Source organism: Juglans microcarpa x Juglans regia, chromosome 7S (assembly GCF_004785595.1).
Source record: "Juglans microcarpa x Juglans regia isolate MS1-56 chromosome 7S, Jm3101_v1.0, whole genome shotgun sequence".
NCBI lineage: Eukaryota > Viridiplantae > Streptophyta > Magnoliopsida > Fagales > Juglandaceae > Juglans > Juglans microcarpa x Juglans regia.
In genome coordinates, this window is record NC_054607.1 from 16,383,807 (window position 1) to 16,402,333 (window position 18,527).

Sequence of the window (18,527 nt, forward strand, 5' to 3'; positions counted from 1 at the left end):
TCTAGTAATCGATTTCTAGTAATGCATGGACACCAATTTTTCTTGCATGATCTTCAACATGTGCCTTCTTTTTTTAAATAGACCGATGGTCCCCATTTCTAGTAATATTGTCAACTAGCTAGCTAGGCATGCAACCCAACTCGCCCAAGTTGGGTTTGGGCCCAACCCGGCCCAGTCCAACCAATACACCGACATTTGATTTCAACCCAATTTTATCGGGTCCGGTCAACCGGGTTGCTCGGGTTGATCAGTCCATCCTGTTTCTTGCACAAGCCAGTGAACGAATTACACCGGCCTATAAAGCCATATATCCTCTTCCATCTCAGACATTAGAACTATAAGGCCATCCTCTATTTACTCTGAAAATCTTTAACAGAACAGAATTCTCTCATGTCATGAATCTTAACTCCACAGAGCAATTATCAGATTACTTAGACCACCTTTCTTTTCTTTTGGACGGCCAATAGGCTTGCCTCCAAGTACTATGGAATCCGGTCATTCTGGCTGCATCTCCGTGATATCTCCAACTTTCAAATGCTAATGTCCTAGTCAACATCAGGTGCATATACTACAAGGGTAGATCAAGATCCTCTCAAATTTCTTATTTGAATTTGATTGTCTCAGGTGGGAGAGAGACAGCAACTTGAATGAGCCTGCAATATTATTGATCATTTAATGCAGCCTGACAAATCTATATAGGCAACAATAAACACTCTAGAGTCCACGTTTATTTCTATTCTACTTAAAATCCTCAAATTCGAGCAAGAATTTCAGATTTTTTGTTGTAGTACAATGCAGTTGACTTTACATTAACTTTGCTCATCTTCTCGTTTTGAACAATCGTAAAAAACTTTCATATATGTATACCTTCTGATCTAACATACAGACTGGCCCTGTTGGAATCGAGATATCATATAAGATGAGATAATTTTAGATGAATTGAATAAAAAATTATTTTTTAATATTATTATTATTTTGAGATTTAAAAAAGTTGAATTATTTATTATATATTATATAAAAATTTAAAAAAATTATAATGATGAGATGAGATGAGATAATTTCTCAATTCAAACGGGCCGGCTCCAACAATGTTGAATGAGAATTATTTCACATATCTTTCATCATATAAAGGGATAAATTATTAAAGTCAATGGTGACAAACGTCATGATAAATACAGTACTTCTTGTGAAGAAGGGCCATCATTCAAAGAAAGTATAGAGAAAGGGGAAAAAAAAAAAAAAAAAAGAGCACTAAACACCCAAAAAAAAAAAAAAAAGGGAAAAAAAACAGTTAGATATGATAAAATAGCAACTACGGGCAATGCATGCCATCCTCAGATCTTGGGAACAAGACTATCCTTAAGAGCTTGAATGGTGGCAACATCGGTCTTGAAGGATTTAGCCAACACAGTGTCGATCCCAGTGGCAAACAAATTGTTAGGAAGTGAAACAGTTCCAGCATTTGCACTCCCAAAAGCTGAAATTGCTATAGCAGAATTTTCAGAGTCAGCATTGTACTGAAAGTGAACAAGTCCTTTGGGAAACACAAACATATCACCAATTTGAAGTGTTTGAGTGTAGAGCTTGTTGGCTGTATCAACAAACCCTACCTGCAGAGAACCCTCTACAAGAAAAAGGAGCTCAGCCGAGCGAGGATGCATGGATGTGGGGTGGATTAGTGGTGCCATTTGCAAATTCAAGCACAGCATAGGAAACACTCTGTCCTTCCAGAGCTGGGAATTCAACCAAGCTTGCTTTAAAGACCTTAAATGCCGTGGGAGGTTGATCTGCATGCTCCGATAAGGGAACGCATGCCAGTAAACGTGAAAAAGTTTCCATCAACAACGCTGAAGTTTTTGGGGACTAGAAAATCTGTTAAGATGTCTGGATCACTGGCGGTTGCTATTTTGATGATGGCATATGAAAAAACGTCTAGTAGTGAGAAGAGTTTCATGGTGAGCGTTTTAGAGGCCGCCATGCATGGAACAGAACTTTGAGGTTAGAAATATCATGATGTTTTCAAAGAAAGGTACTTAGGATTTGAAAGAAAGGGCTCTATTTATAAATTAGGTTGTTATTGTAATAGAATTGAATCAGCCATGTTTGCTGTCCTTGATTTCTGGGCCATTCGTTGAAATGGGCCTAAAATGGCTCAAAAACAGCTTCGGGGCCATTTTGGGCCTATAAAAATAGAATTTTATTTTTTTTTGAAAAAAAAAAAGAGTTTTAAAAAAAAAAAGGTTACATGAATCATGAATGAAAATAATATATATATACACAATTTTATATAATTAAGACTAATGAAGTACTACTGTAGACTACAAGTCTATTACCTAATAAACTAATAAATAATAGTAATAATAACTAAGCTATTACAAAAATAAAATGAAAAGTCTAAACAATTACAAAATTACAAAGAAAAAAGTGTCCAATGGATATTGTATCAACATTACAAAATTACAAATCAAATACATAATACATACATCTGATTCAAAATTCAATATTTTAAGAAATTAATAATCTAAAAAAAAGAGGCGAGCTGTTTGGGTCTTTGACTGTGATATTTAGGGCGGCCGGATGGGTAGTCCTTGACTCTTTTGAGGCTTGAGCACATATTCATATTGCAGTGGAGGTAAACATTGTCTGAGTCGTCTCATGTGTTGCTACAACAATCAATACTAAAATTAATACTGATGAAATTGAAATGAATATAAATAAATCAAAATAATAAAATAAAAACAATAATTACCAGATGGTCCAGATCCAGACTGATCAACACCCTCTTCGTCAGTCTCTTTAAAATCTAAAACTTCCGGAACATAAATATCCTTTCTCATCGTCCAACTTTGTGTGCATATCAATTCCTCCACAGTTGTAAGAGACAATGAACTACAGAAAGGATCTAATATGTGCCCTCTGGTACTAAAGGCAGACTCCGAGGAATGAGTTTCGGATTGGAACCCAATCTACAAAAAATAAAAATAAAAAAAATAAAATAAAATAAACAAACAAAAATAAACAAACACACAAAGTACAACACAAACACACGAATTAAACACATGCACAAATTTCTCCACAGCACACAAATTCACAATTTTCCCATCCTCCATCTCCGATGCAACCCAACCTTCCTCCAATCTCCAATCCAAAACTAAAAAAAAAAGAAAAAAGAATGGGTTTCGGATTTCTTACCTTTGAGTGGTGGCGAATTCGAAGTGAGAGACGGAGACGGAGAAGTGGCGGCGGTGGTGCTGCTCGTGCAGTAATGGACTCGTGCGAGATAGAGATTCGAATGAGAGAGAGAGAGACTGGCACTGCGGGACTGAGAAGTGATAGAGCGCGAGAGACTTAGAGAGAGTGAAAGAGGGGAGTTTGAGAAGGTCTGGAATGGGAAGGGAAACAGACACGGGGAGGGGGGAACCGTAACTAAAAGTGAAACGGCGCCGTTTCACTTTACTTATGGGTTTTTTTTTTTATATATATATTATATAATATTAACTTATATATATATATAAAGCGAGGCGGGGGAAAAGTGGAGCGGGGCTTCGCTCCCTTCGTCCCTTGCCTCCGCAGCTTTCCTGGGGTGCGGGTGGGGCCCCCGCACCCCGCTTGAGAGGGCCGAAACCCCCACCCTGCATGGGCGGGTGAAGGGCGAACGGGGCGGGTTAGCGGGGTGCGGGGCCCGCTACCCACCCCTAATGCATATGATTTACTTACTAGAATGTATTATAGCTATATTAGGGAAGATTAATTCACGAACTTCATGAGTTTTCCATTTTGTATGATATATATATATATATATATATAATATAGCAAAATTTTAATAAAAAATATATTTATAAACTTTATTTTTTCGGTACTCCACACATGACATTTTTAGTTTATCATTGTGTTTTTTGATATATAAAAAGAAGAAATATAATGTTAGAAATTACAGATCTATATCATCATTATCCACTTATTTTTTCTTTGTTGTTTTTATTTATTTAGTTGTCCAACGGTATTGTTTCTCAATAATAATGATTGTTTGTTTTAATTTAATAGTTATATATATTATTCTTTTCTATCCTTCTATGGTAATATTTCTTCTACTGCTCATTTTTTATCTAACCATTATATATATATATATATATATATATTTTATATCTAACTGTCTTTTGTTTTTTTAATTTAACTATATTTTGTTATTAGTTTTCAACGATCATATCTTTTAAAATCTAATAGTTATATATATATATATATATATATATTTTGTAAAAAATCATTTGTTATATCTATCAATCGCATCTGATGGTTATATTTTTTTTAGTGTACGTACTAATTTTTCCAAGGTGTAATTCTCTCGCTATAAAATATAACGTCTATATTCTCTAATCTCTAGTATAATTTCCTAACTGCTAGCGATTCTGACCGTCGGTGACATTGGAGTCCATTATGTTGTGTAGGGGTAGGCAGTGGGGTCCCAGCCCTGCTGCCCCGCCCCGCTTCCGCCCCGCCCCGCCCCGCATGGAAAGGGCCTAGCGGGGGCAGGATGACACCAGAAGGGCCTCGCCCCGCCCCCCGCCCTCGCTTCCCATATATATATAAATATTATTTATATATATATATTAATATATAAATAAATATATTGTATATAGATATATACAATTTATTAAAGACTTCAAATTATATTCAAGTGATTGGATTGTCTTGGCCTCCTAGGCCAAATCAATCAAAAATCTGACTCTAATGAGTTTAAGGTTTTTTTATATTTATAAATTTTAATTTATTATTTAAATTATATTATAATTTGTGTCTAAAAAATATTTTTAGACCAATTTTTTTTTTTTTAAACACAATGGAGTGGCCTAGGCGAGGGGCGGGGTGGATGGGATTTTTTCCCCCGCCCCCCGGCACCGGGGGGGGGGGGGAAAAACCCCCAACCCCCGCATGGTGCGGGGCAGGGTGCAGGGGAGGGTACCCCCCGCCCCGCACCATGCGGGTATCACACCTAATGTCGTGACAGATCTTTAAGTTTAATGATTCCAGGGTCACGATTATGGCCATACGGATCTGCCAACAGATCTCTAAAGATCTGTGCACAGATCTGTATGACACATGGCCGTGTCCCAAGTCTTTTGTTCGATTTGTTAAATTTTTCTAATCTGTAAAATTGTATGTTTGTTGGGTAGTGGAGGGATTGCTATCTTGTTACTGTCTATTTATTGCTCAAAGTTCATTTTAATTTTTTTATCATTTTTTTAAAGTATTTTTTTTAACATCCTTAACCATTAAAAAAATTAAAAATATATATATAATTTTACTAATAGTCACTTCCTTAACTATTAAGTAAAATAAAAAATTAAAAAAAATTAAATATAAAACAAGTAGTAAATGAGTAGTAGGAGAATAATAATCTTATCATTTTCCATGTTTGTTTGGTTGTAAGTTTAGTTTTTTTTTGTTTTTGCTTTTGGATTTGTAATCCAACAATGCATTTACAGAATACACTGTAAATTACAAACTTACAGAATACTGAATACAAACTTAATTGTAGATCTTGGAACGTTACAAATCTTACAAAAGGGGCTGAGTGGGATAGGGGCTTCCCTAGCAACCACCATTGGGTTTTTACTTTTTAAATGAAAAATAATTTATACGCAATATTTTTTATAATATTTTACATAATTATATTTTAAATGATGAGTATTTTTGTAAAACATATTATAAAAGTAACATAATTTTACAAAAATATCCTCATTTTATAATATTGTTGTGCAATGTGTTGTACAATATGTTATGTGTATATCATTACTCTTAAAAATATAAAAAAAAAAATTAAAATTAAAATCTTAATTTTTTTATAATTTTTAATTCTTATATTTTATAATTTTTCTAATAAACTACATCAAACAATGTCCCTGGCACCAAGTTTTTTTTTTTTTTTTAAATAACTCATTTCCATTCAATCAAACCAAAGAGATATAAGGAGGGAGGTCCTCCGACGTTACAATATGATCATAATTGGAAAGAGCATCTTTTGCTAACAAGTGAGCTACAGAGTTGTCATTTCTCTTTACATGAGAAACCTCCCACTTAGCAAAGTTTTCTAAGAGCTATTTTGCTTCACATACAAACATACTTGCACTGTTATAGTCTTCTTTGTCCCCTCTCAGATTGTTGATGACTTGTAGGGAATCCCCTTCAATAATTACCTGTGTTAGACCAAGCTCCAGTCCAAACTGCACTATTTTAAGAGCTCCAAAAGCCTCAGCTAGTAATGGGTCAGGAAAGAGATGTTTCTTAGTCCTCATGGTTGCAATGATTTTTCCTGTGCTGTCCCTAACTGCCACTCCCACTCCAATGATACCTCTAGCATTATCAACTGCACTATCCCAGTTCATCTTAAGCCAGTTTGATGGTGGAGCCTGCCAAACATCAGCTGAGGTACAAATCTTATTGGAGCTACAACCCTGATTGGATGCCTCCTCGTTCAGCATATCCAAGATACTTCTTGCGTCTTGCGCAATTACCTTCGGATGAGCAAAAACACCTTTGAAAACTAAGTTGTTTCTTCTCCACCAAATCTTACTGGCCACCACAACAAACACTTGAATGATCTTGCTTTCCATGGTCTGAAATAAGGCTTCGAGAAGATGTAGCATAGAAATGTATGGTAGATGGCATTTCTGTAACCTTTTAGAACATTGACTCTACACATCCTTGGCTGACTCACACCCCCATATGGCATGAATTGAGTCTTCTTCCTCCATATTGCATATAGGGCAGAGGGGGTGTTCTACTACTTTCTTCTTGAAGAGATTGGATTGGGTTGGAAGTGCCTTTTGACAGGCTCTCCAAAAGAAAACCTTAACTCTAGGCTGAACCTTTAACTGCCATAGCTACTGCCAAAAACCTTTGAAGGAAGAGCTACTTGATGCTTGACTAGAAACAAGAAGGCTTCTTTCAATTTCCTTATGGTAGTCACTTCTAACTGAAAATTCACTATTTTTTGTACCTTGCCACACAAGTCTATCTCTGATGTTGAGGCAGCTTATGGGGGTTTTGATTATGGACTCAGCTTCTCCGTGATTGAAAATCTGTTGCACCAATGCATGTTTCCACTGCTTAGTGGTAGGATCAATTAGAGATGAAACTGTTGCATTATTCTCTAGCACACTAACATTGCTCTGGGCCTTGCTAGGATTAGGAGAGTATATCCATTTATCCTTCCAAACCTGAAGATTATGACCATTTCCTATCCTCCAATAGGATCCTGCCTCTACTAATGGCCTAGCTGCTAAGAAGCTTCTCCATATATAAGATGGTTTCGAGCCTAATTTTGCCTCTTGAAAGGTGGAGTTTGGATAATACTTGGCCTTGATCACCTGAGCAGCAAGGGAATTAGGAAGTTGGATCAGTCTCCAACATTGTTTGGCCAACATTGCTTTATTGAAAGTTTCAAAGTTCCTCAGGCCCATACCCCCTTCTGATTTAGCCTTTCCCATATTTTTCCAAGAAATCCAATGGATCCTGTGTTCACTGCCTTGCTGCCCCCACCAGAAGTTGTTGATGACCTTGTTGATGTCTTTGAGTAAGGAATTAGGGAGTTTAAAAGCATACATTGTGTAGGTAGGAAGAGCTTGGATAACAACTTTGATAAGATCTCTTTCCCAGCTTGAGATTGCATGTTAACCCTATGATTACTGACTTTTGATCTAATGTTGTCCAAAATTCCTTTAAAAGTTTTGGCTTTATTCTTTCCCACCACTGAGGGCAGTCCCAAGTATTTCTCATATGACATGCCATTCTTTACCCCAGCAATAGACATGATGAACTGTTGTGTGGCCCTTGCTGTATTCTTGCTGAATATGATAGAAGTTTTCTCCAAGTTAAGCCTTTGACCTGAGGCTGATTCATAGGCTCTTAATAACCCAAAAAGTCTATCCCATTCAATGGCATTAGCTTTGCAAAAAATAAGGCAATCGTCAGCAAAAAAGAGATGTGAAACTCTGAGCCTATTTTTTGCAATAGGGACCCCATGGATCAGTCCCTCCCCTTCAGCTTTATTGATCAGACTACTAAGTGCCTCAGCACATATGATGAAAATATAAGGTGAAAGGGGGTCTCCTTGTCTAATCCCTCTAGTTGGGTGGAAAGATTCTTGAGGGTTTCCATTGACAATGATAGCATATGATACTGTCTCAATGCATTTCATCACCAACTCTATCCATTGATTGCAAAAATCCATTTTGATAAACACTGCTTTGATGAAGCTCCATTCTAGCCTATCATAGGCTTTGCTCATGTCTAATTTCAGTGCTATGTAACCCTCCTTTCCTATCATTTTAGCCTTCATAGTATGCAAAGCTTCAAAGGCCATTATCACATTATCATAAATGAGTCTATTAGGAACAAAAGCAGACTGTGAATTAGAAATGATAAGAGGCAATATATTCTTGAGTCTATTTGCCACTACTTTAGAAATGAGCTTATACATGACATTGCACAGAGATATGGGTCTGAATTTTGTGATTTTTGTGAGGTTCCTTTTCTTGGGAATTAAGAAAATGAAGTGTCATTAAAAGTAGTGAGATTGCCATTCGAATTCAGTACCGGTAATATGGCTTCACAGACTTGTTTGCCAATGAGGGACCAATGATTCTAGTAAAAGGCTGCTGGGAAGCCATCTAGGCCAAGGGAGCTAAGGCATTCCATTTGAAAAATGGCCTCTTCTATCTCTTGTTGGGTGTAGGGTCTTATGAGAGCAACATTCTGTGCTTCTGATACTCGAAGCTCCATTGCATCCAAGCATCCAGATATGTTATCTAGAGATGAAGTGGTGAAGAGATCTTTGTAGTAGCTTTGAAAGAGGGAGCTAATACCCTATTTGGATTGCACTTCCTGTCCATCTTCATCCACCAGCATCTTTATCACATTATTTTTCCTTTTGAGAGAAGCACATTGGTGGAAAAATTTAGTGTTTCTGTCACCCTCTCTCAGCCACCTCTGCTTAGCTCTCTGCTGCCATCTAAGGTTTTCTTCCTTTAATAGTTTGTTGATAGCCTTCTGAGCCTGCTTGATTTGTTCATTCAGATGGCCTTTGTTGTCTTTTTGTAGTTCATTCAAGAGGGTCAGTTGCTCAGCCACCTATTGTTTAGAATTGCCTCTATCTCCTTTATTCCACTGCATGAGTTTTTGTTTGCACACTTTAAGTCCCTCTTTAAAGGCATGCAGTTTGTTCTCAGATTCCATGGGACTGAGCCAGGCTTCCTCCACCACTTTAAGATAGTCCTCCCTTAGAGACCAGCTTGCTTCCAGTCTAAAAGGTTTGTTCTTCCTGATTCCTTGAGGTTGGCTTTCATCCATAGTTATCAGCAAAGGGCAGTGGTCTGAGCTCAAAGCAGGAAGAGTGTAGACCTCGAGTTTGGAAAGGATTCAGCCCAACAGGAGTTACATAACGCTCTGTCAAGCCTTTCTTTGGTAAAGGCTCCTCCATGTCGCCCATTAGTCCAAGTGAATTTATTACCTATTGAATCCATATCACAGAGTTCACAGGCCTCCACAACAGTTCTAAAAGCCTCAATCTGAGCACTTGACCTCAAAGCCCCTCCCCATTTCTCTCTATAGTTAACAATCTATTAAAATCTCCAACGCACATCCACCCTTTTGAACTCTATGGTTTAATAGCTTGAAGTAAATGCCAACTTTCCTTCCTCTTAGTGGTGATGGGGTATCCATAGAACCCTGTCTACAACCACTCCTTAGACTCCTTCACCAACAAATAAATATGGTGTTTAGTAAATGTGTGTACTACTGTCCTCTTTTCAAAGAAAAGCAAGACCACCACTCATTCCTTTATAGTTAATGACAAAACTGTTATCAAAACCCAAGCGTTTTTTGATGGCTTCAATCTTATCTCTTTTACTCTTTGTTTCCATCAAGAAAACAAAGGATGAGAGCTTTTTAAGCACCCTTAGGTGCAGATCATGAATTGTCTGGGGTTCCCAAGCCCCCGACAGTTCCAACTAAGACAACTCATTGGTTTTGGTGGGGCTGTTCAACAGCATCCACCATAGCAGAATGAGAGGAACCAATGTTTCCATCTTCTTCAGTTTTGATTTTCTTACTAGTGTTCAGCCCCTCATTAGCCAAAGTATGGTTTTCTTTCTCTCTTGTTACTGGTTGGTATGTTAGAATTACCTCCCAGTCCCAGAGAAAAATTCTCAAAGCATATGTCTCGGCCCTCCTCTTCTAGCTGGCAGTTCTCTTAGCTTGTTCAAGAACTTTAACTTGGTTGGAGATAAACTGGTCAAAGGAATGGATCTGGTTCACCAGATCAGACGAGGTCTCAGTTCCCTTTGGAAATCTGTTGACTAGGCTAGGGTCAAAATTGTCCTCTATTGCAACAGTGTTTCCATTACTAAGTATTGAGCCCACCACTCCAAGCATGTCACATGTCTCCTCAATGGGAACTAAAAGTGTAGTAGCTGTCTTATTCAGGTTATCCAAGCCTACCCTTTCCATCTTTGGTTTTTATTTTATCACCTCCCCTAGTACCTGCCCCTTTCCCATGCTTGCAGCTTTTTCCTTGGGAATATCAGTCTCCTTGGTAGGCATCTGACACCCCTCCCTGAAATCTGTTTTGCCAGCAAAAGTATCTTCACTGTCCTCACATTTCTGCCTCCATGGATGAGGTTCAGTCTGAGCATCTTGGTTATAACCTTCACCATATCTTTTATGCTTTAGATCACTCTCCCTTACAATAGGAACTCTTAGCCAGGATCCATATTGGTCCTGCCCCTCACCACTTCCACCATTAGAGCACAAGGAATAAGAGTGTTTGATGATCCCACACTTAAAGCAAAAGGAGGGCAACCTCTCGTACTTAAAATACACCCACGATTTCTTCCCCTCAATTGTGATGAACATGCCTCTTAGAAGGGCTTTAGTAATGTCAAGCTCAACCCTTATTCTAAGAAACTTGCCCCACCCAATACCTCTATCATCAACGTGGACTTTAATAAACCTTCCCATACTACTTCCAATCTGATAACCCACTTCTTGGTTCATGCAGTCAAAAGACAGGTTATAAGCTTGGATCCAAAACTCCTCTTTGGTGAATTACACTTCATTAATGGACATAGAACCATTAAAGAACTGAAAACATAGTAACCATCTATCAAACGACCATGGCCTACCATTGATCATCATCTCCATATCCTTCTTGCTATGGAACTCAATGAGGAATTTGTTAGCTCCAACTTCTGAAAATTATAGCCAGCTCTCACATTTCCAGACTTTTGACATGGTATTCTTGAATGCTTCCCTGTTAACCGTTTTTTTTGCAACAATCATAATAAATAAACAAAGGTGTTTCGGTTTCACAGTGATCCTGATGTTTGATGGTGTAGAGCCAAACCCTCATTCTCCCACTCTGTAATATCTCCCATTGCTTTGACAGCTCCTCTTCCATAATCACCTCTATCAGACCAGCAGAAGCCAACCCAAAAGACTCAGAGTGTATTTGGTTACCAAACTCACCTCAACTCATCTCAACTCATCATTACAACTTTTTCAAATCCCAACACAAGATATAATAAACAATTCAACTTTTTCAAATTTTAAAATAATAATAATATTAAAAAATAATATTCTAACAATATTTTATCATCACAACTCAACTAAACTCAACTCACTTCAACATCCAAACACATCCTTACTCTTTTCGGGAGAGAAAAACTCACTTGCAAGCAAGCAAGACCCCAAGATTGATAGAAAATGCCCGTACCTGGCACCAAGTTGGCGCTAGTAGCATCATCGCTCAATGTTAATTGGACGAAGGGGTCAAAGCCCCTTACATCATGTACTATTTTTGAATTTTTCTTCTATAAATTAAGGTGATTTGGCTCAGATTGTTTTTACAATAATATATATTTATTATATATTTAATTCGTTTAGCATTGTCTCTTTCTCCAAACGTATAAATGGAAGGTGAAACGTCAAGACTCAAGGATATTAATCTCACTCTTATCTTTTCTCAGTTGAATTCCCACCAAATCTCTGTGTCTCTATTTCTCTCTGTATGCCTGTTCAACTCTTCATATACAGAGAAGACCAAAAGAAGAATCTTGAGATAATGACAGTCACGTTCTACATCCTTCAACCCCTTTGCTTCAACCCAACTCCACCACTCCAAATGCCGTCTCTGGAAAATCCCTCTTTCTCAGAATCTTTTTAGTATTTGTTTTTCTTCCTTTTCCCTAATCAGCAAGAAACAATTTCTTTGCCAGCCATGCCTGAGGTCCTCGACCTCAGCCATTCCCCATCCCATTTATCTTCCCCTGCTTCTCCTCCTCGTTCTCCATCTCCTACAAGAGTCTCTTCCTCTTCCTCTTCCTCTTCTTTATGCTGCCCACCCCTTCAGAATGACGGCATCAATCACTCTATCCGGGACTGTGACTCGCCCTCTTACTCTGTAGATGAGGACGGGGATTCTATAACGACCGACTGTGAAGAAGAGGAGGAGAGCGATAGGCAAAGAAGGGATCAGCTACCTGTGCTGGCATTGCTGTTGGAAATCTTCAGGAAATCTTTAATGGCTTGCAGGAGTACTGACAGAAGGGAGCTCTGTCCCATGGAGATTGGTTGTCCGACTGATGTGCGCCATGTGGCGCATGTTACCTTTGATAGTTTTCATGGGTTCTTGGGATTGCCTGAGGAGTTTGAACCTGAGGTGCCCAGGAGGCCTCCTAGCGCCAGGTACATCTGGGGTTTGATCAATGCTTGCCGTTTATTATTTTTGGTGGGAATGTGAGCGTGTTTTTATATTTTCAATTACTATTAGGTGCTTATTTTGGTATTAAATGGGTGAACTTGTTTGGTTTTAATTACTGGGTTTTGCTATTTTTTTCTTTAGATTGCATTCATTTAATCCAATTCTTGATCCGTGAATTTACTCGTTTGCTGTTTACAATTCTTGGTTTTTTGTTTTCTTCATGAGTGACATCTTCTATATGTGAAAAAAAAATTGATGGCAGATTGAACTAACAACTAGTAATATTAGCTACAAGTCTAAAGTATGCAAGTCCTTTGAAAGGAGTGAGGCATTTTTGGGATGGGTCACACTTTTTTCAAAGGAATTGCATGAGGATTGTACGCCGTGGACTTGCACAAATTCTTTTCCACAAACTTATAACTTAATCATAATAACAGGAGATCTTCGACAAATTATCATTGGGGAGTTGCTGTATGTCCCATGATGTTTGTTGTGTTTCTTCTTCTGCTATGATTTCGTAGTTCCATAGCTAAGGGTGTACTCTTTTTTTCTGTTTCTTATCTCAAATTTTTGTTGGTCTACTTACTCGATGGGATAGAGCTTTGAGTTTCCCAATTAGGGGAACAAGTGCATATAAGTGGTATCCATTCCTGAGATTAGCCTGAATTGTAATTAATTGATGATTACAAGTACATATAATGTGATGCTTCTATTATGTTTTTTTATTTGAAGTTGTTTAAAGGAATATTCGTCAATCCTCAGATGATTAATAATTCCCTCCTTTGCTTTGTTGCAATCAGCTTTAGCAAATAACCCCTCCTTTTTGGCTTACTCACAAACTTGTCTATATGTCCTTATACGAGCATCCTAATCAGTATTTTCCATGCAACACATTGTTTCAGTTTGTCAAATGTTTGGTTCTGAGGGATCATTAAAAATGAGGATAAGAGTTATTTGGTTGGATAACATAACTGCACATCAAGTTAGCATCATCCCAGTAAGATTTATTAAACTCTGCCAAGTTGTAGAACCGTCAAGTAACTCTCTTATGACATCTACATACTTTACATAGTGAAACTCCATTCATCAAAAGCATTAAAGCTTGATAACTTTTGCAGGTCTTCTAATGAGTTTCTGCCTAATTGTTTAACTATTATGATCTTTCTTATGCTTATAGATTTGCAAAATTTTCAAATGTAGTACTACCGTCTTTGGAGTTTCCACAGAATCCATGCAGTTGTCATTTGACTCTAGAGGCAATAGCGTGCCAACAATTCTCTTGCTAATGCAAAAAAAGTTGTATGCTCTAGGAGGTCTGCAGGTACTTCACCCTGTTGTTTATCTTCTCCTCTATCTTCTTTAACATCATGATGATGACTCTAAATTCAGGGCATGATTTGCGGGAGCAAGCGCAATAGTATGGTATTTGAATGAAAGTTTGTTGAGTTTAGTGGTTTGATTTATCCAAGTGACGTGGGCTTTTTCTACTTAAACGTCTGTTTCATGTCATGGTTACAATTTTTATTGGACTTAATTCCTCAAACTGTTGCCATGTTTAGGCAGAAGGGGTTTTCAGAATTGCTGCAGCAAACAGTCAAGAGGAGTATGTCAGGGACCAACTGAATTCGGGAGTGGTACCAGAAGGCATTGATGTACACTGTTTGGCAGGACTTATCAAGGTATGCCATCATTACTCTATCAACTCTAACAGGGTATGCCATTTTTAGATGTCAGGTGTGCCCTCTCCTATGGAGAGTAAATTTGGACCAAGTAGAAAGGATTTCTTCTTCCTTAACATTTATTGACCCTAACAATTACAAGAGATTAAGGCTTGGTTTGGATTGAGAGTTAGGCCTCGTTTGTTTTCGCATGAGATGAGTTGAGATTAAAGTTAAAAGTTGAATAAAATATTATTAGAATATATTTTTTTAATATCATTTTTGTTTTGGGATTTGAAAAAGTTGAATTATTTAATTTATTTTGTGTGAGAATTTGAAAAAGTTGTAATGATTAGATGAGTTGAAAAGAGTTGTGAAAACAAATGGAGCCTTAATCTCAACTTTCATCTCAACTCATATCATATCATCTCAACTCACTATCCAAACCTAACCTGAGTGCCCTATAATTAGTGTTAGTACAAGAGAAAATTTTGATTCTACGTGTTACATTATTGTGTTGAATTAGGCTTGGTGTTATGATTAATCTTTTCTTCTTTGGATAAGTGATTATGATTAATCTAACGGATGTTAAAATCAACAAAAAATATGTCAAGTTACAGTAAACAATTATTGTGGAAATAATGTTTGGCCTATTTCAGATTGGTTTCCTGTGAATAAATAGTTAAGTCGCTACATGGTCCTCTAGAAATGAGTAAGAATTTTGCAACTATAAATGGTTGTATATATTGACTTGGCCTATATTTGATCTTCTAGGCTTGGTTTAGGGAACTCCCAACTGGGGTTCTGGATTCTCTATCACCTGAGCAGGTAATGCAATGCCAGACAGAAGAGGATTTTGCTAAAATTGTGAGGCTTCTACCCCGAACTGAAGCTGCTCTACTGGACTGGGCCATCAACCTGATGGCTGATGTTGTCCAAGAGGAACATCTGAACAAGATGGACACACGCAACATTGCTCTGGTTTTTGCACCAAACATGACTCAGGCAAGTTTGAATAACTGGAGTCCAGAAGTTCTCAACATAACCCACATTTAACTGCAATTTTATTTCAAAATGATAGCATTTGGGCTTTTCTCTAAATCAAATCAGTTTATTGTGTTAAATGGACCTAATCTAGAAGTATTTTTTGGATGTCATTTAAGTGAGTCCATATCATTAACACCATTCACATATCAGAGCATTTCCAGATTTGAAAAGAGCTCTATCACTTATAAAAAAAAAAAAAGATTTGATAAATTTGCATAGGGCAATCCCCTGCACCCCTCCCGCAAACACATATTTTCTTTCTTTTTTCTCTGGTTTCTTTTGTGAGATTTAGAGCTACTACATATCTGTACCTCAGTTCCAAAGAAGTCATTTTAACGATTTTTTTTTTTTTTTTTTTTTTTTTTTTTTTTTTTTTTTTTTTATCACCTTCCATTTAAAGTGAAAATATGCTATGGAATGCGGATGGCCAATTTATTCAGTGGTTGGTGGAATGACTTTTTTCACATCTTTTGTCGCAGATGGCAGATCCTTTGACTGCCCTGAGGTATGCAGTCCAAGTGATGAACCTTCTCAGGACCCTAATCTTAAAAACATTGGTAGAAAGAAAGGATTCTGTGGTGGAGCCTCCTTCTGCTAGCCATTTAGAGCCTTCTGATGAGAATGGGCACCAAAACCCTTCACAAGCCCGCCAGGAAGATATTACCCAAGAGAAAGAAGAGCGAGAGCAAAGGTTCATTGCTGAAGAACCTATTTCAGACATTTCCGCTGACTCTAATCAAAACAACCACCTAATTGATGGAGAAGCTGGAAGTTCATTGACTTCTTCTGAGAAACTAAATCCTGATGGGGAAGGTTTTTGTGGGACTCTGACTCAGGTTGACCCTTCCATTAACAAAAAAGAAGCTGGTGAAGCCAGTTGCGTGAGAGCTGAAGTTCAAGGTAACTCTGAAAAGAGAGAGACTGTTCAATCAAGTAATTCAAATTTTGGGAAAGGTACCAAGTGAAAAATGTGGTCAGCAATCTGCAGTTCCAGGAACAGCGTCTGCTGAGAAGACTAGGGGAATCAGCAATATGAGTCACAGATTCAAGGATAGAGCGGATTGAAGCCTGGAGGTGAAGGAAAGCTCAACAGATGTTGATCCCCCCCCGGTTGATTTTATTACAGGTCTAGTGCAAGTGTTTTTTAACTTTGAACTCAAGGGAATGTTTGTGAAATGTTCATGGAGGAAACTTACATATTCTCATACTAACCCGTTCTGATTTCATGGAAGAAACTTACATATTCTCAAACATTGTTATAGGAGTTTGATTATTGTGGTTTCTTTGGGTTTGCTTTCCCATCTTTAATGGTAGAGCCAGGAATACATCTTTAGGGGGCCTTCTGACCAATACCATAATGACTTGATATATTTTATTAATTTTATATTGTTATTTTTTTTTTATACTAATAAAAACGATATTATATATAAACTTAATTGAAGATGAAGAAATATCAACATACTTACCAATTTAATTGAGACCATGGTTTTTTTATTTTTGCAATAGTGATATTAAGTTGTTTACATTCAAAACCCATCTCAACTTATCTCATCTCATTATTACAATTTTTCTAAATTTCCATATAAAATATAATAAACAATTAAACTTTTTCAAATCCTGAAACAACTTTCTCAAATTTCTACACAAAATATAACAAATAATTCACCTTTTATTCTACTATTCACAAACCATCTCAACTCATCTCTGAATCCAAACCACTCTTAAATCTACTGTTAGAAAAATGATGGGAGATTGACATGTGGCAATTATTTTTGGGCCATCTGCCAGTACTGCCTCTCTTTCTATGGAAATTCTCTAATCTATCCTGGTCATTTTTTTTTTCTTCAGTGCTTAATTCCAAGTTCATGGAAAGAGTTGAATTCTTGACCACTCTTCTCCCATGACTATATATTATCATCTTAACCTATGAAAAGTGGATCTTCTATCTCCTCCTGATCCCCCAAAGTCATAGCTCTCATATCCTTTTTCCAAGTTTTTTTGGTTAGTTGAAGACGCATCTACTCATGCTTTTGGAACTCCACCAATCTATATTCATCATGCGCCTCGCAACCGCAGCCACACTCTCAATCGTTGATCAATAGTCTCAATTAACTGACTTTTTTGTGCCCAAGTCGTATGTAAGTTTCATGCATTCTCTTATTTTCACATACTATTACTCTATGAGTGTTACACCTCTAACTTTTTTCATCTAAGATGAATTTACTAATTGAGCTTTGTTATTCATCATCTCTACACATTACACATCACACTTTTAATTATATATAACGTGTCATGTGAAGATGATGAATAGATTTTTTCTAACTAATTATGACTAAGACGTTTAAGAGAGTCAATGAAATGGATGAATAGTAAGTAGGTGACAATGTCACAATTTTCTTAGACAGGAGAGGAACTCGTGAAAAGGATCGGCTCGAATATTCTCAAAACAAAGAAGGAAAAGAGAGAGAGGGGGGCATTCATGACGATGGCATGTTGATATAACTGTATCTGTCCAACACCCGATACAAGTCTAACAGACGCACTTCTTCAAGTCAGATTTGAATCATAACTTAGACCCCAACGGATCCAACTCCCACTAAGAAATTTAATAGAACCTTAGGCAGCTAATACCCCATTGTTTAAAGTGAATTTATATTCAAATCCGAACTTAAGATTTAGTACATATCAAACCATTTAGGTAACCTCAAGACCATTAAGGCTCGTTTAGATTCAGAGATGAGATGAGATGTGATGGTTTTAGATGAAATATGAAAGTTGAAACAAATATTGTTAGTTATATTATTTTTTAATATTATTATTATTTTAGAATTTGAAAAAGTTGAATTGAGATTTGAAAAAATTAAATTGTTTATTATATTTTATGTGGGAATTTAAGAAAGCTATAATGATTAGATGAGATGAAACACTTTTTGAATCCAAACGGGACCTTAATCCACCGCCATAAATATTTCAATAATCTTGGACATTGATCCTATATTTAAAGTTTATGAATAATGGGTATCATCATTTTATTAATTGTTCTTCTCAAAGTTTACATGGGCGCT

The 18,527-nt window shown here is 37.1% G+C and overlaps 2 protein-coding genes and 2 pseudogenes across 3 annotated transcripts; 1 reads left to right on the forward strand and 3 right to left on the reverse strand.

Moving 5' to 3' along the window:
- Positions 1–1,334: 1,334 nt before the first annotated feature.
- On the reverse strand, positions 1,335–1,978 carry LOC121240867 (annotated as a pseudogene).
- Positions 1,979–6,095: 4,117 nt separating this feature from the next.
- On the reverse strand, positions 6,096–6,611 carry LOC121240868. The gene has a single exon (XM_041138394.1). It carries the CDS (start codon positions 6,609–6,611, stop codon positions 6,096–6,098), a length of 516 nt encoding a protein of 171 aa, XP_040994328.1.
- A 270-nt stretch (positions 6,612–6,881) lies between these two features.
- LOC121240869 lies at positions 6,882–9,348 on the reverse strand. The gene is made up of 3 exons (XM_041138395.1): positions 9,190–9,348; positions 7,463–8,404; positions 6,882–7,367 (listed from the first exon to the last, which is right to left on the reverse strand). The coding sequence occupies exons 1-3, from the start codon at positions 9,346–9,348 to the stop codon at positions 6,882–6,884; spliced, it is 1,587 nt and encodes a 528-aa protein (XP_040994329.1).
- Positions 9,349–11,977: 2,629 nt separating this feature from the next.
- On the forward strand, positions 11,978–16,668 carry LOC121240735 (annotated as a pseudogene). Its single transcript, XR_005935600.1, has 5 exons — positions 11,978–12,741; positions 13,958–14,078; positions 14,317–14,436; positions 15,190–15,420; positions 15,942–16,668. The product of XR_005935600.1 is annotated as a rho GTPase-activating protein 5-like (transcript).
- Positions 16,669–18,527: the final 1,859 nt, after the last annotated feature.

Excerpts from the sequence above, each read along its gene's own strand:
- LOC121240868 (XM_041138394.1), bottom strand. The coding sequence starts at position 6,611 with ATGGAAAGCAAGATCATTCAAGTGTTTGTTGTGGTGGCCAGTAAGATT.
- LOC121240869 (XM_041138395.1), bottom strand. The coding sequence starts at position 9,348 with ATGGATGAAAGCCAACCTCAAGGAATCAGGAAGAACAAACCTTTTAGA. Across the intron at positions 8,405-9,189 it reads CCTTTAAAGAGGGACTTAAA|TCTGCTTTTGTTCCTAATAG; the intron begins GTGTGCAAACAA and ends TCTAATTCACAG. Across the intron at positions 7,368-7,462 it reads AAAGGCTAAATCAGAAGGGG|GTGATCAAGGCCAAGTATTA; the intron begins GTATGGGCCTGA and ends CTTGCTGCTCAG.